The sequence below is a fragment of the Haliaeetus leucocephalus genome, unplaced genomic scaffold, assembly GCF_000737465.1.
Source record: "Haliaeetus leucocephalus isolate CR32 unplaced genomic scaffold, Haliaeetus_leucocephalus-4.0 Scaffold932, whole genome shotgun sequence".
In the NCBI taxonomy this organism is placed as follows: Eukaryota; Metazoa; Chordata; class Aves; order Accipitriformes; family Accipitridae; genus Haliaeetus; species Haliaeetus leucocephalus.
In genome coordinates, this window is record NW_010973368.1 from 15,505,685 (window position 1) to 15,520,208 (window position 14,524).

General features: G+C 45.7%; 1 protein-coding gene across 1 annotated transcript in view; it reads right to left on the reverse strand.

Annotated features, from left to right (window-relative positions):
• Window positions 1-2,751: 2,751 nt before the first annotated feature.
• CCDC85C (coiled-coil domain containing 85C) overlaps window positions 2,752-14,524 on the reverse strand; it is a 111,845-nt gene continuing 100,072 nt past the window's right edge. The window contains exons 4-6 of the mRNA XM_010583930.1: window positions 12,494-12,589; window positions 4,466-4,564; window positions 2,752-2,841 (exon numbers count right to left, since the gene is read on the reverse strand). Of these exons, the coding sequence (XP_010582232.1) occupies window positions 2,752-2,841; window positions 4,466-4,564; window positions 12,494-12,589 (285 nt within the window). The remainder of the gene's footprint in view (window positions 2,842-4,465; window positions 4,565-12,493; window positions 12,590-14,524) is intronic.

Here is a 14,524-nt window from a genome sequence, read left to right on the forward strand (position 1 = left end):
GGAAGACACTTTATAGCTCAAATGGAGCTAAGTATGAAGAGTAGCAAGCCTAAAAACTCCCAAACAATAACACCCCAATGTACAGCACTGTCGTGTTCTTCTGCAAAGTCAGTGATGCATGTCTTGCACTGAAGATTTATGCTGCCAAACAGAGTCTTAAAAAACCCGGGATGTACCCTAAGAGTATAAAGATTGTTCAGCTGAACTATTGGCTACCCTGTAAACTGGCTCTTGAGGATTTGCAGTGCTAATGGACCTCAATTGCAGCACTATTTCCCTTGTAGGCGAGATCTGCAGGTGGAACAAAACGAGCTTTGCTTGAAGTTATTGAATAGATCTTGAGAGAGCTTTGATAGCAGGGAATATCTGAATGAGAATTACATAGCTGGTGAGACTAGTAATCTGATTAGCATAGCTCTTGTCTTGTTGAGAAGAGCTTCTAGTCTAATATATTCCTAAAATAGCAAGCACGTCATCAACACAATTAACTCTTTACAAGTGCTGGCAACATTTGCATCGCTTTAGTTAAAATTCACTGATGTAAATTAACCTTGTTCGCAATATGCATAAATTCTCTGCTTAATCCACCAATTAGATGCCACCAAAATTAAAATGGGCTTTCAAGCAGATAGATTAAAGTAACCCTCTGTTTGACATTAGATGTTAAGGAAGAATGATGCCTCTGCTTTACATCACCTTTTCTGGTACAAAAATCTCAAGGTATAAATTGTAAGGGAGGAAGACAAGTAATCAATGGTGACTAGAAACAGGAGGTCAAAACAAAAAAAACAGAGGAGGAAATCCAGAATCCTCTAAAGATGCTGTATTTTAAAGGAGACAGTCAGACTCTAGAATTAATTTTTCCAGACTCCATGGGATGTCTGTATTACTAGACCTAGAGTTAGCTAGCTCAGTGTTCGCTGACTGAGCAGTAGTAAGAAATAAACTGGTGAGTGTGTGAGTGAGAGTGTGCATGTGTGTTTTGGGGGTGGTTTTTTTTTTTTTTTTTTTTTTAAATAACCTACTCATCTTGACCATTACATTTTTATTTCTGCAATGAATAATGAAGTGATGCTTACTCTTACTGGTTACCACATATTTTGGTTGTATTCCTTCTCCATTTTTTTACTGGTTACAGATTTTGGCTCTGACACTGCAAATTCTTCACCCAGGCAGCTAGATTATTGTATACCATGGGACCAATTAATTAACTTTCATAACTTGCAGCATGGGCTCCTTAGTATTGTGTCGGTGCTCCATGTTAATACACTACCACAAGTCAAGAACTCAACTGGTAGGACAAATTCATTTAAGAGGAAGAATCTGTCCAGCTAATTCAGCTGTCTGTAGCTGTGACTGATTCTTACGGAGAATAAAAAGAAAGTGATGGTGTTTGCGGTCATTAAATCTTTGAACTAATCACTAAAATCGATGCAACTTTTGAAGAGGAGGCTTTGATCTTTTCACATGCCTGTCTTTAAAATCATTTTACACCAATCATTTTAATAACCAAGCCCCACTTCCTTGGACTATTGGGAAAGAGCATCTAATAAAATACAGGGACAGCTGCTGTGACAACTTGGAAAACAGGGTCAAATTCTTACAACTATACAAGCAGCTACTCCACAATAGCAAAATATAAGTCCCATTGTTTTATATACAACCATTAGAAGAAGGAAAAAACCCACTTGTTTTGGTTCATTAACAAAAATAAAGCTTGAATGGCAGGAAGTAGTCTCACCCAACAGCCCATGTTTATGGAGTTTTTATTCAGCTCTGCAAGGTTGTTGTTCGGTTACCTTACACAGGAACCAGTATAGGTGAGGGATCCAGCAAGAACATTAAAAAAAAATACCCAAATCTTCCTTATGTGACAGATGAGCTGCTCTTGAAGATCCTGTGAAAGCCATAAGCACTGTTAGGATGGCAGCTTGTGCTGAATTATTTTGTAGTAAAAGCTTTACAGGAAAAGTGTTGCCATATTTGTAGGGAATACTGGTGTGTGGCTAAGTGACTTCAGTTCATTCACATTATGACTGCAGAAATCTCATGTCATTTGTTCATGAAAAGTAGTTCATTAACAGCTGATACAGAGTCTCAAGCCTTTCTGTATGCTTGTGTGATGAGTACCACCGTACAATGTACAGAGTGGTACCAGTGTTTATAGCTCGTCTCTCAATATTGTACACAGTGCCTTGTGAAAACAGTTCCATGTCATTCTTCACAATAAGGACCTCCAAAAAAAAGTGTTAGCAAGTCAGGAGCTTGGCAGGCAGTAAGCCAACGAATTCAAATTGCTCTTTCCTTGGAAGGTGCTGCCTGGAGCCACTAACCCAGTATGAATCGTTGACAAGCAGGTGGACTGGAGCAATACAAACTGTGACTTCTACACAGGTTAAGGGTTCTTCTTTTTCCTCTTAGAAATTCTCTCGCATTAGTTAATTCTACAAACAGACCATTACAACAAAGCAGGTTTGAACTACAATACAAATGATGCAAGTCTGGCATTATTGGATGGTTACCCACTGAACAGTAGTTCCAGAGCACCACAGCCTGGAAATCAGGCCTTTAGCTGCCATATTTACACTATTGTTACAAAAAAAAGTAAAAAAAAAAAAAAAAAGAAAAGAAAAAAGGAAACCCTGAAAAAAATTCAACCCCAACTCCCAGAAAACAGGCAGCCAGAAATGCTGAGCTCTGCCTCTTTAGTCTTCACCGAATCAATCACTTCCAGCCTCCGAGATGGTGTTCCTACAAGGGACCCTTGAACTGGTTTCCCGAAAGATGTTGCCTGATGGAGGGTTTGGAGCTTGCAGCATCACCCAGCTTTCGCCAGACAACCTGTAAGAAAAAATAAATGGGTAGGGGAGAGAAATACAGGAATTAAAAAAACCCCAAAGCCTCTGATGAGTTGCAGTATTTTCATAATTTCAGGCTGAAAGTCAAAAAAAGCCGTTTCCTAGCACTGGGCTGTAATTCTTAGCAGAGCCACTGGATGGCATCTGTGCACCAGTTTCCAAGGAAAAAAAAAATTGATGCATTTTTCTAATTAGTCTCTCTTGAAATTAGAACCATTTTTGCCTGGGGTAATAGTATAAAACAAATACACTAGGTTCAGAAGTTAAGTTCAATGGTAGGTCAACCGTGCCATGCTTACAAAAATGACGTTACCATGAACAGAAAAGATAATGAAAAAGATAACGATTAAAATTATATATATATATGACTTTCTAAAAAAACCCATACATTTTATCACTTTACGGCCACTGCGGTAAGGGAAGCTATTTTTTAAAAAATAAGAAACTGCAAAGCACTTCATAGCTGCCTTGAGTCTGCATAAAATGAATATTTACAGAAAAAATGGCTGATGATACGCAAACAGAAATGAGTCCATTTGGGAAGATGAACTCATGGCATTTTACCTTTCCCCCTGTGTAGCTAAAGGGAATGTGGCATTAAGCGGACAAAATATCCTAAAAAGCAGACCCTTGTTTACTCTCGTCTTGGCTTTGCTTATAAGGATCCAGCAACCAAAGTGAAGTGCCTCAGCCCTTGCCAAGGATGCTTGCAGTGATTTAGCTCTGCAAGATGCACTTGTGTTCATTACACCCTCTTTTTATGGTTGAAGTGGTTTTCAGAATTTAAACAGAGGGTTACGCTCTTCTGCTGCTGTGAGGCACTAAACCATGCCCCTTGGGCTGACCTCCAACGTGGACTTCTAAAAGAGAAGGCTCCATAAGGATCCTCCTCCCTGCTGTGGGCACTGCTGGTACTGCTGAACAGCACATCCCCGACTGCAGGCGACATGCAGCTTGAGCCATGTTCTAGCAGAAATCCCAAACTCTTTGTTCAAAGCCAAAGCGTGGCCAAGGTGCTTTGAAGCTGGAGGCAGTGCCACAGCGGCGGACGCCGCAGAGCAGAGGTTTGGTACGATGTGGCGAGCTCAGTTAACAGTGCGGTTGCCCCACATGTTGGCAGTGCTAAAAGCACTCCACACACCATGGTGCTGTTCAATGGCTTCAGACATGAATATTCTCCCTGTGATGTTATCTTATGGTTTAGGCTCAAACCCGTTCAAGCTGCACAGCTTTAAAGATAGCAACCAGTTGCTGCTCAGCCAACACGGCATCCCTAAGGACACAGCTGGAGTCAACTGCTAATGGGACTCTCCAAGCCAGGGAGAGTCCTTTGCACAGCTCTCGGTCAGCCAGACTAGCTACTCTGCACCCTTGAAGGCAGCAGAGTGGGAAGTATCTGCTGAGCAAAGGCTGCTCCGTACAGTGAATGAGGCATTCAGGTTACTGATACCCAAAGCAGTGGTCAGCAGAGCCTCCGCTTTTCCCTTGTGCCTGTGGACCTCGCATGGTCCACAAACAGGGCTTGTACATGGCAGAGCCCTGCTCCTCTGTACTTCTAACAACAGACCATGAAAGAAACCCCTAGAGCTGCTGAGAGGAGTTATTACATTGCACATTTCACGAACAATCGCCTTCTCCTTTTCGCTCAGGTCTTCTTCATAGTTGTCTTGCATTTGCCTGTCCAAATTTTCATGGACCTCAAGGACCTACAAAAAACAATATTACAAAAGCATTATGCTCCTCAAATCGTTAACTGTCCCTAACAGCCTCATTAACCAGTATTTAAATTGGCAGGATTCACAAAGCCTTGGGAGTCAGAGCACTGCAAAGACGAGCATGACACCAAGTTGGGTGCCTCCATCCTCTCCCTTGCCTGGTGATGGCATGCCTCCGTCCCACCACCTGCATGGCGTGGCTGCCACCGCAGTCCCGGGGACCAGGTGATAATTGGCAGCGAGTTGCCTGCGCCCACAAACACATCTCTCCCAGGAAGGCTGCTGGTGGCCCCACTTCCAGGCAGCTCCCCCAAGGCAATCCCCCAGCAACTTGTGCTCCCTCCGGTCCCCTCTTTCGCAGGAGTGGAGCTTCTCTGCTCCCTTCTACTAAGCCGAGTCGTGGGGCAACTGTGGTCAGCCCAGGCCAGCAGCTTTTAGGGCTAACAGGTTTTTAGCCATCAGGTAAAGAGGCAAACAGAGGTTTGTACCACTGAAAAGCAGAGTATTACCCACTGTGCAGCTTAAGTGTGTGGTCTCCAATCAGCCATGAACTTTCATATCTTAAACAGACACAGCCAATTTCACTCACCTTTTGGCTGAAAATTGTTTTCAACCCATTTACTTTCCCAAGGGAACCCCTCGGAGGCCCGCAATGACAGTGAGAAAGAGATGGGCTGTTAGCACAGACCCCTGGGACTCAGAGAACCTGATTTGATTCCTGGCTATTACCCACTCCCTCTCAGAGCTGGATGCAGCCAGGCTGCGAAGGGGTTGGGAACGGGGCAACGCCAAAACCAGTATTGTCTCCCAGGACCCTGCATGCTGACTGCAGTCTTCCGAAGGTGCCGTCCCCAGCGAGTGCCGAGTGCCATGGTGAAACTGGGTCACCCTCTCCTTGTGCCACAGACGCCCTCTGAAGATGGAGATAATCGCCTCGACTCCCCGAGCTTTACTTTAATCTCTGTCAGCACTGTTTCCACCCACAGCACATGCCCCATAAAGGTAGGGGAATAGGTGACCCTCGGCCAGGGCTGGCACACATGCGGCATCCCCTGCACAAGCCCCCCCCAGAACTGCAGCCACGGCTACAGGGTAACATTTACCGGCTGCTCAGTGAGTTCAGCTGGTACAAACGCTGATGAATACAGGCCGTACCCACAAAGTGTTGGTGCCAGGACTGTCTGGTCCTCCACAAGCAGCTCCGTTTTGCTGTCTTTCCTCTCCTGCCTGGCTACAGGCAGCAGGACCAGGTACATGCCTTCGGCACCCTGTCCGCAGGAGCCTCTGGGGCAGTGAGGCATCGCCTTGCCTTTCTCTCCTGCTCATCACTACAGGGCTTTTCCCATGATACTAACAGGAGGAAAGCACTGCAGAAAATGGAGACATGGCTGCAAAAGCACAGGAATATCCTGAAAGGAAGGGAGGAAAGGATTTGAGAGTCTCCAAGGAGGCTCTGCTCTGTGGCTTGGAGGGCATCTCCAGCAGGTGCTCATGGATCTGGGAAGAACCAGGTTTCCTTGCAGAGACAGAGAGGTTACGGCTCCAGCACTGACACCCTAGACCTGACACATCCAGTGCTCATGTTCATGGGACCCCTGGACGCCACTCAGCCTGGTGGCTGGGTCACACTTGCAGATTTGCCGTGGGAAGACAAGTAAACGCACTGTGAAAGCAGCTCAGGACGCTGCAAATAGTGGAAACATCCTGCCTGTGACTTATTTTCTTAGATTTCAGGTTGACAATGTTTGAAAATGGAAAAAGCCTCATTTTTAACCTCTTTCTTTTAAACAGCACTTGGAGACACGTTCCCCAAGTGCTGATCCCCCGGCCACACATGGCTGGTGAGACGCAGCCCATCTATGTGGTTGCTGTGTCCCACCACGTGCTGCCCACACCCTGCACCTCTGGGAGCCACCCCTGACCCACCACGTCCCGTCTGGGACACGGACCGTCCCGGCCACCCCCGCAGAGCACCTCCAGGGAGGCAATGCCCGGCTGCGGCCAGGTGGTCCCTCCATCACAGAGATGAGGCTGCCTGGGGATAAAGGCAGCCTTCGCTTCCCGCTGGAAACACAGTGACCCCCAGAATACCCCCTCCAACACAGCCACATGCATTCAGATTGCTCCTCCAGATGTTGCACAAGTCGGGCATATCACAGCGCGGGACTGCCTCGAGATTTTACTGCTGCATCTGTGCTCACCTACGTACCTCACCCAGGGCTTTGCCACGGATGAGCACACGGTCAGCTCAGTCTGCAGGGTCACAGCTCCTGGAATGACCCAACACCATCAAATAGTGTGTAGTCTTACTCACCGTGATACATCCACAGACGTATCAAGCCGTACAGCAGCTGTATTTGTGCGCGTAAGTGTTCCTACACCTCCTAGGGAAGTACTAGAAGAGCTAGATGCAGTGCGAGGATGGGTTTCACCCTTTGCTGAGGCATACAGCACCAGCTGCTCCACGAAAGGGGACACCAGGGTAGATTATCCCCCAGTCTGCCTCAGCACAGCAATCGTGCTGTACTTGAACTGCGTTACGAACAAAAATAGGTCATTCTCCTAGGGCCCTTAACCTACTTCTAAAATGCACCAGCTAGTTTAACCAACATAGCTGGGACCAATCTTTGCACAAATAAGAATTATCCACATCCTTTCTAAGGGGAGAGGAAGGGCAAGAGGGATGCAAAAAGCATGTACATGCTGACAAAGAGAGCATCTATTTTTTCCTAAAGAGGAGGGAATTAATTATTGATCCAGCTGGACTCGCGCATCGAACTCGCTCGTCTGGAGTCAGTGTGCCTGTGACGCTCGGCTGCAAAGGCAGCAGCCTGCAGGACCACATCCCCGTGCGGAGCGCCAGGGCTGCCTGGCTGGCAGCTAAGCTCCGGCCGTGTCCACAGGGCAAGTGTCAAGGACGACCATGGTTTAGATTAGTTAAAGATCACATCAGCTCCAGCCTCTGCTTCCACCAGCCATCAATCTTGCAGGCACAAGAGTCTCGGCGGACAAAAATAAAGTTTTTCGATGACTTGTGCTTAAACTAAAACAACATTCCCTAGTCCAGGAGGTGTGGAAAGGTGGCAGAGCCCATTTCTTCCAGTGGAAATGTCTTTTAATGCTGTAAACGAGGCAGAGTTGGAGCTGAAAGCTGATCAGACAGAAGTTATGGCTGTATTTAATTTCTGAATGACTCGGGACTCATTTGCCTGGGAAACCATCCTGCCCCCCAGGCCCACCCCACGTGTGGGTAGGCACTTTGTAAAGATATATTAGCATCTTGGATATGGGAAAAAGGGATTCGGGGGGTAAAAACTCAGCAGCCTACCCTGGAAAGGCATGCTAGAGAAAAATACACTCTGAAGAGTGAAATCACCTCCTGAAGAAAGACAGGAAGGCCTCTTGGTGCTGACCCAGCCCCAGCCATTCTCAGATCTTGCCAGGCACTGCCTCAGCTGTTTAGAAGGACCAGGTTAATGTTCCTCCAATTACACCGCTGGGGATTATGGACGTGCCTTCACGTAAATTGTCTATGGCTCAGCTGAAGTTCAAGCACTGTGCATTCAGTGTGGCTCTAAGAAACTGGGGTATATCCTCCCGTGATTTCTGCCACATCCCAACCCAGGAGCCTACAGAAAACAGACAAGTGTTTTGCTTGAAGCGGCTCATGCCATCCCCTCCTTTTTGCTCTTCATCAAGCTGCCCTGCCAGCACTTGGCCCTTTGCAGACGCACTGGCGCTGTGTGACCTCCCTGGGTAAAATGCCGGGCGGCGAGGGCAGCCTGCTCCGCTCGGGCACGGGGCGATTCTCCGTGCAGGGGGATGGGGATGGACCAGGTGAGGGTGCTCTTTTGCCTGGGGACGCCACCACCTGAAGACAACCCGCACCTCGGTCTCGATGAGCACACTGGCTCGCCTGGCTTTCTTCCTGCTGATACGTAAACTGTGAGGAACACCTCAGGTATATTTAGTTCTCCTTCGCGACTGCACTGACGTCTGTGACCAAGGCAGTGTCACCTCAGTCACCTGGTCCGTCACATCCACCTCCCTGCTGACTTGCTGTACTGGCCCTGCATGACCATGCAATGCATATTTAAAAACCAAACAAATAAAAAAACCACCAAAGAGTCAGGATGACTGCAGTAAAGCTTTGGAAGGGGCGCTGAAAGTTGAGGGAAGTGTTTCTGCACCAGGAGGCACTCTGAGATTGAAGGATGCTTTCTGAAGAGTGCAAGCCTCACTGATTTTATTGATTTATAAGTCAACTGGACAAAGCACGGGGGAACACAGCATCCTGCTTTGGCAAGGGAACAGTCTGTATGCCCTGCTAGGACTTGGTTTCGGCAGGGCCAAATCCTGCCTTACCCAACATCAGTGGGAGTGATTGATCACCGGCTCGATGGTTCTGCGCACATGGCAGAGGTCCAGGTGGTGCTGCAGGGGGGAGTTGGGTTATAGGCTAAATGTCATTCTCATACATTTGTCTCCTCCTCACCTCCCCACGTCTTTAGCAGGTTTGCTCAATTCCCAGGAAAAGTGCTTTGATGTTCAGCGAGACACTGAGCTGTAGCATATGTACCTTTTATTCTTGTTAGCAAAAACAGCTGTTAGGAGTGCCAACCTGTCATCTTGCTCCTTATTTAGTAGGTGCAAATAAACAAAAACTATTTCAGAACGAAAAATAAAGAAAATCCCTAAATGTGCTCAAGGAAGAACTTACTTATGCTAAATGGCAGGCAATGCTTCAGCCACATAGCTAGCGTTCAGCTGCCAGAAAAAGCCAGGGAAAAAGCCTAGGGGACATTACATAGATGGGTGCAGATGGAGGCAATCCAGAAGCCCTGCAGATCTGTGCAGAGTGCACAGCCCCTCAATGACCTTTGCTTGGGCACAGAGCCGCACCCTTGCAGCCACACCGCTTCTGGACAGCCTTCCATGCAAGCATCCCACAAGACAAGCGAAGCCAACTTCCATCTCTCCTTGCTTCTCCTTACAGTAAGGAGCTAGCCTGCTACAGCCATTTGGACTTCTTTACACAGCCAAGAAGGGATTTTTCTAATATCTGACGAGGTACAGCCAAAGCACAAAGTCTCGTTTGTAGGCTACTCTCTTCTCCTCAAGGGAAGGTCATGAGCTGTATCACAGGCAGTGAGGGTCTAAGCCAGTAGCTGCATCCAGTTTCCCACATGCAGGGGCTCGCACTGGAAAAGCTGCCCAGTTCTGCAGGGTGCAAGTAAGACCTACTCCACATGCTACAGCATGCCGTGGCCATATAACGTTATCTTCTAGCCAGTTTAAGATCCACGGCTAGAGACCAACAGCAAAAATTTCACTGTGCCACAGGAAGGGAGGAGGAGAAATTGAGACCATGACCAGTATCCTCAGTCTTCTCAATTCCCAGCTGATCCTTGGAAATGGGCCACAGGATGGAAAAATGAACAGCTTCTCATCCCTCCCTGCCATGCTGACCTACAGGAGAATTTCCTCCTTGCTTCAAATGTGAGAATATTTTCAGTCCTAAGTGTGTGAGCAAGACACATCATGTGAGATCATTTATACCCCGTAAGATGTGACTGCTATGCCACCTGCTCTCTGACTCCAGCCATGGCACTTTCCGGGGTTTTGAAGACAGACAAACGTACCCCACCGGCCAAATGATGAAACTGCAGAGGAGATTTTCTTCCAGCCCTTCCTAGTGATCAACAAAGCCCTGAAGTAGAGGATTAATAATGATGATGATGATAATAATAATTGCAAACAACTAGTCATCCAACTTCCTTTCAACTCCTTTATATGCCTCATTGCACCAGACCTCCCAAACTTAATTTCCAGTTTCCAAGAATCTTTGTCATTCATTTTCCAATCCTTTCCATAAGCTTGTCAAACCGCATCTTAAAGCCATTTATATTTCTTGCCCTTACTAAGAAATTCAGTCCCGTAACCCCTAAAGCAAATAGGAACCTAATTTCCCTCCAGAATGTGTTCATAATCAATTTGTAACTATTTGATCTTGTAACTTAAAAACATTATCAACTCTGCTTAACATTGTCCTCACCACCACCTCACCAAATGCAATGAAGAGCAGGAGCGGAAAGGTATGAACCCCACAGCTGGGTAAGAAAAAGCCAACAGCAGTAGTCTGGAGTGCATGAGGGCTTGGATGATTAAATGCAAGCAAAACTGGATTAGTACAAGTGTCAGAAAAACCAAGGTATCACATAAGTCTGCAACGTTCTGCAAGGCGTCAGTTTAGCAGATCCATATGCATATATACAGAGGAGAAATGTCACCCACAAGCACAATGCAGCATAGTACAGGATGGAGTACAGCAACTTGCTGATAGCACAACACAATTCAGAGCAAGCAAAGAAGAATCTTGTCTGGAAAACACAGGATAAATATATGTAGGCAAGTGAACTGCCACTTGTGTGGTCAGGGCTTCTTTGGGAACTAGCAACAACTGTACTAAAGTTATTTTTTAATCCTTGATGGTGCTGGACACCCTTCTCTTAAGATCCAATGAGAGTTATACAATCTGGGTGTAATAAAGCCTCAAGTAAGCTGAAAAATCAAGATTTTCAGGTTGATGGATCTTTTATAATACAAATTCAAATTTGATCCAAACCAAACCAAACTTGCCTTTCCTTTCATAATTCCTCACACACCATAAATGCATAGAAGATGAACTACTTGAGCAATATCCTCCCGGGATCTTCCAAGTGCCCAGTGGAACCAACGTCCTTGCCAGCTGCACTACTGCTTCTCCTGACACTTGTTGGTTTTACCACCACCACCTGCCACACCTGTCCTGGAGCCAAGAGACCCTGGACAGGCAGAAAAAAGTGAGCTGAAAACACTAAAAACTAGAAAATTTAGAGAGCTTGTAGATCAAAGCTAAGAGCAACATCTGTGCCATTTATTTAGCTGTCAGACGTGGAAAGGTATAAAGCAAAGAGCTTTGTAAGCACCACTCTCCACGTCTAGGACAGTCTAAGCTAGTGCTGATGCCACTGCTGGACCTTTTTTCCAGCTATGACCATGGGGATTTGAGCTTCAGAGTAGCCATCCAGGAATTCTCCTTTGATTTGAAGAAAGCTTTTTAACCCTGTACAAAATTCTTCAGCTTCAACAAATCCAAATCTATAAATCAGTATGTTCCAACCTGAGCCTAATTTAGTTAGAGACTTTCCAGCCATCTCTATGGCACCTTGGAAAGGATTTGTGCTTCTGTGTCCCTTAGCTACTCAGAAGTAACTTGCTTAACCAGTTAAACATGTAAAACCAGGGTATTACATTTTTCCTGCTAATGGATGGTCACTAGGACTTGAGAACTGCTGTGAAATCACGGTGCAAGTTTTCTCCTTCAACTCAGCTAGCACCGTCCCATGGTTTTTATTGCTGACAGTCCTGACTTTAATCCCCACTGATGATGCACATATCTACGTGGGTATGATGCCATGGTTTGCTGTGTATTTACATAAAATAAAGTCTTTTTCCTTTGAAGACTGCTGCAGGATTTTCAATAACAAAACATATGTAGGAACTGCAGGTTTTGTGTCCCTTTTAAAAACAGCATTTTGGTCATGCTGTCACCCCAGAGAGCCAGTTTACACAGGACTGATGAACAAAAAGGGTAACCAACACCCTCAGCATCAGCAGCTTTTGTTGGAAGTTTCCCACCCAAAAAAATAGTTATGCATGATCTTGCTTAACTCCGCAACTATTTGAAGCAATGATTACTCATTATGATACAGGTGCTGGTTACCAATAATCTGCCCGAGTACTAACTTTCCATTTCAAGTTGTTGTGTTTCCACAAGAAGAGCAAACGTCCAGTTCTGCCACTGTGGTGTTTGTTCCACCACAGCGCACTGTACTGCACCGCGCTGCACTGCTGTGTGGGGATCTGCAGCATCCTTACCTTCATAGCATGCACAACAGCCTCTGGTTTCTGACCAACAGGGACATATCCTGCTGCAGGAGAAGATGCAAGATCAGATGTCATGCGAGCTGGTCCCTGTTGAAATAAGGGAAGATATGCTTTAATTCCCTTTGAGTGATTTAAGCAAGAAGGAAGAAAATATCCAGAAAATTTGAGCACTAGCTTCTCTCAAATTCAGTCCCCTTCAGCCACCTGCAAAGACAAAAGACACCACTACCCTTTCCTCAGAAGTCACTTGATTTAATGCCATTTAAGCCTACCATCACTCAGTCTAGATGTACTCAGGCAGGAGATCACCCTGGTTTAAAGCTAAATTTATTCATGAAGCATTATTTGCTCACTTAGGATAACTTTGTACAAGGACAAGATCAAACAGTTCTCATCCTTCTAGCCAAGGGAGCAATGCAAACAAGATGATTTTCCAGCATAAAGCGGTCATTTCAAAGAAGCTGCATTCATGAAAGAAACAGTTGGCATAACTTCATTGCTTTTCTGGCAACATTTTCACATAGACATCAAGTACCAATCTTCAGCTACAGAGAAAATTGTGAAAGCAACCTTAAAACAAGCAGATGTCCAAACCTAATGTTGGCTGGGTCTGTTTCCAAAATGAGGGCCAGTCCTCCTGCACGAAGGATCCCATTGGGAAAGATGCCGAAATTACATTTTACAAAAGATTTCTACTGTCCAAACAGCCTTGTAAGCACTTTTCATAGGGTTTTCCTCTTTTAAAGGCATCCAACTTGGATTATGAGAGATACAATATCTTTATTCAGTGAGATGCACCCTGCCTGTCCCTAATATTTTTGCATTGCTTTGTAGCAGTGGGAGAAATCAACAATGAAACCATTGACCAAACTCGTATTTAGTCTTCACATCCTTTAGGAAACACAAAGAATGATTATACTGGGGGCCTCTGAAAGCAAATTAGGATGGCAGAGCGGCATGTAGCACCATCACAGGAATGCTTTCACATACAACACACGAGGCACTCCGTTCTCATCTTTTCCACGTTTAAAAACACAGCATGTTTTATGCTTCGTCTCATCGCTTTGCCTTCTAAGCCAAGGCCAGCAAGCTAGTCGTGCCAGAAAGGAGGACCAACGGAGGGGCACTTCACCACCTCTTATTCTTCCGAATGTTTTAAGTTATGGGGGCCTTTCTACTAATAAAAGTGTTCATGTGCATACATTAAAGAAAAAGATGGGCCAATCCATTAGGCTACAGACAAAAATATCATGAAAGGCATGGAGTCTTTCATGCCTAGGCCACTGATCTGTGCTTAACCGATATCATAACCAACAGCCATTTCCTCAGAATAGCGACCTTCATGAACTGAGTTGCTGGTGATACAAAAACTTCCTTCTGAGAGGCAAGCATCTCAGAAAAAGGAAAATTAGACTTAATAACTCCACAATAATTCTCCAAGGAGATTTAACAGACTGCCAAAGCACAGAGACCAAGAGACATTCGCAGGCTGGGCATGGTTCTGGACCTGCTGGAAGAGGGTTACAGCTTGCTGGAGCTGTGGCCACCTGGGGACATGTCCTCAGCCATCCCGTCCAGAACGTCACACAGAAAAGTCAGAGGCTGGGGAGGGAGCACCAGGCACTGGGTCCAGCCAGCCTACAGCTGCGACTTAAGACTGCAAAATGGGTTACAAATTTATCACAGGACTGGAAAACACAAGAGAGTCCTTCCAGAATCAGCCTCCCACAGAGGTCAAAGACACCAATACACGCATAATTCCTCTGGCTTCAGCATGAAAGCTTCCTTCTTTCCATAAATGACCAATATCATGACAACTGAAAGCAGAATATTCAGGAGTTTGTGGCCATGAACCATACTTGAGATGGATCTTCCCCCACAGCCCTCTTTAGAAGTAACACAAGAAATACCAAGCAAAGGTCTAACATGCAATATTTCTTCAGAGTTGAGAGTAATCTGACAAAGTAAAAGGAATTCTGCTGGATCCTGCTGCTGACAACATTTTAAATACAGTTTTCTGAC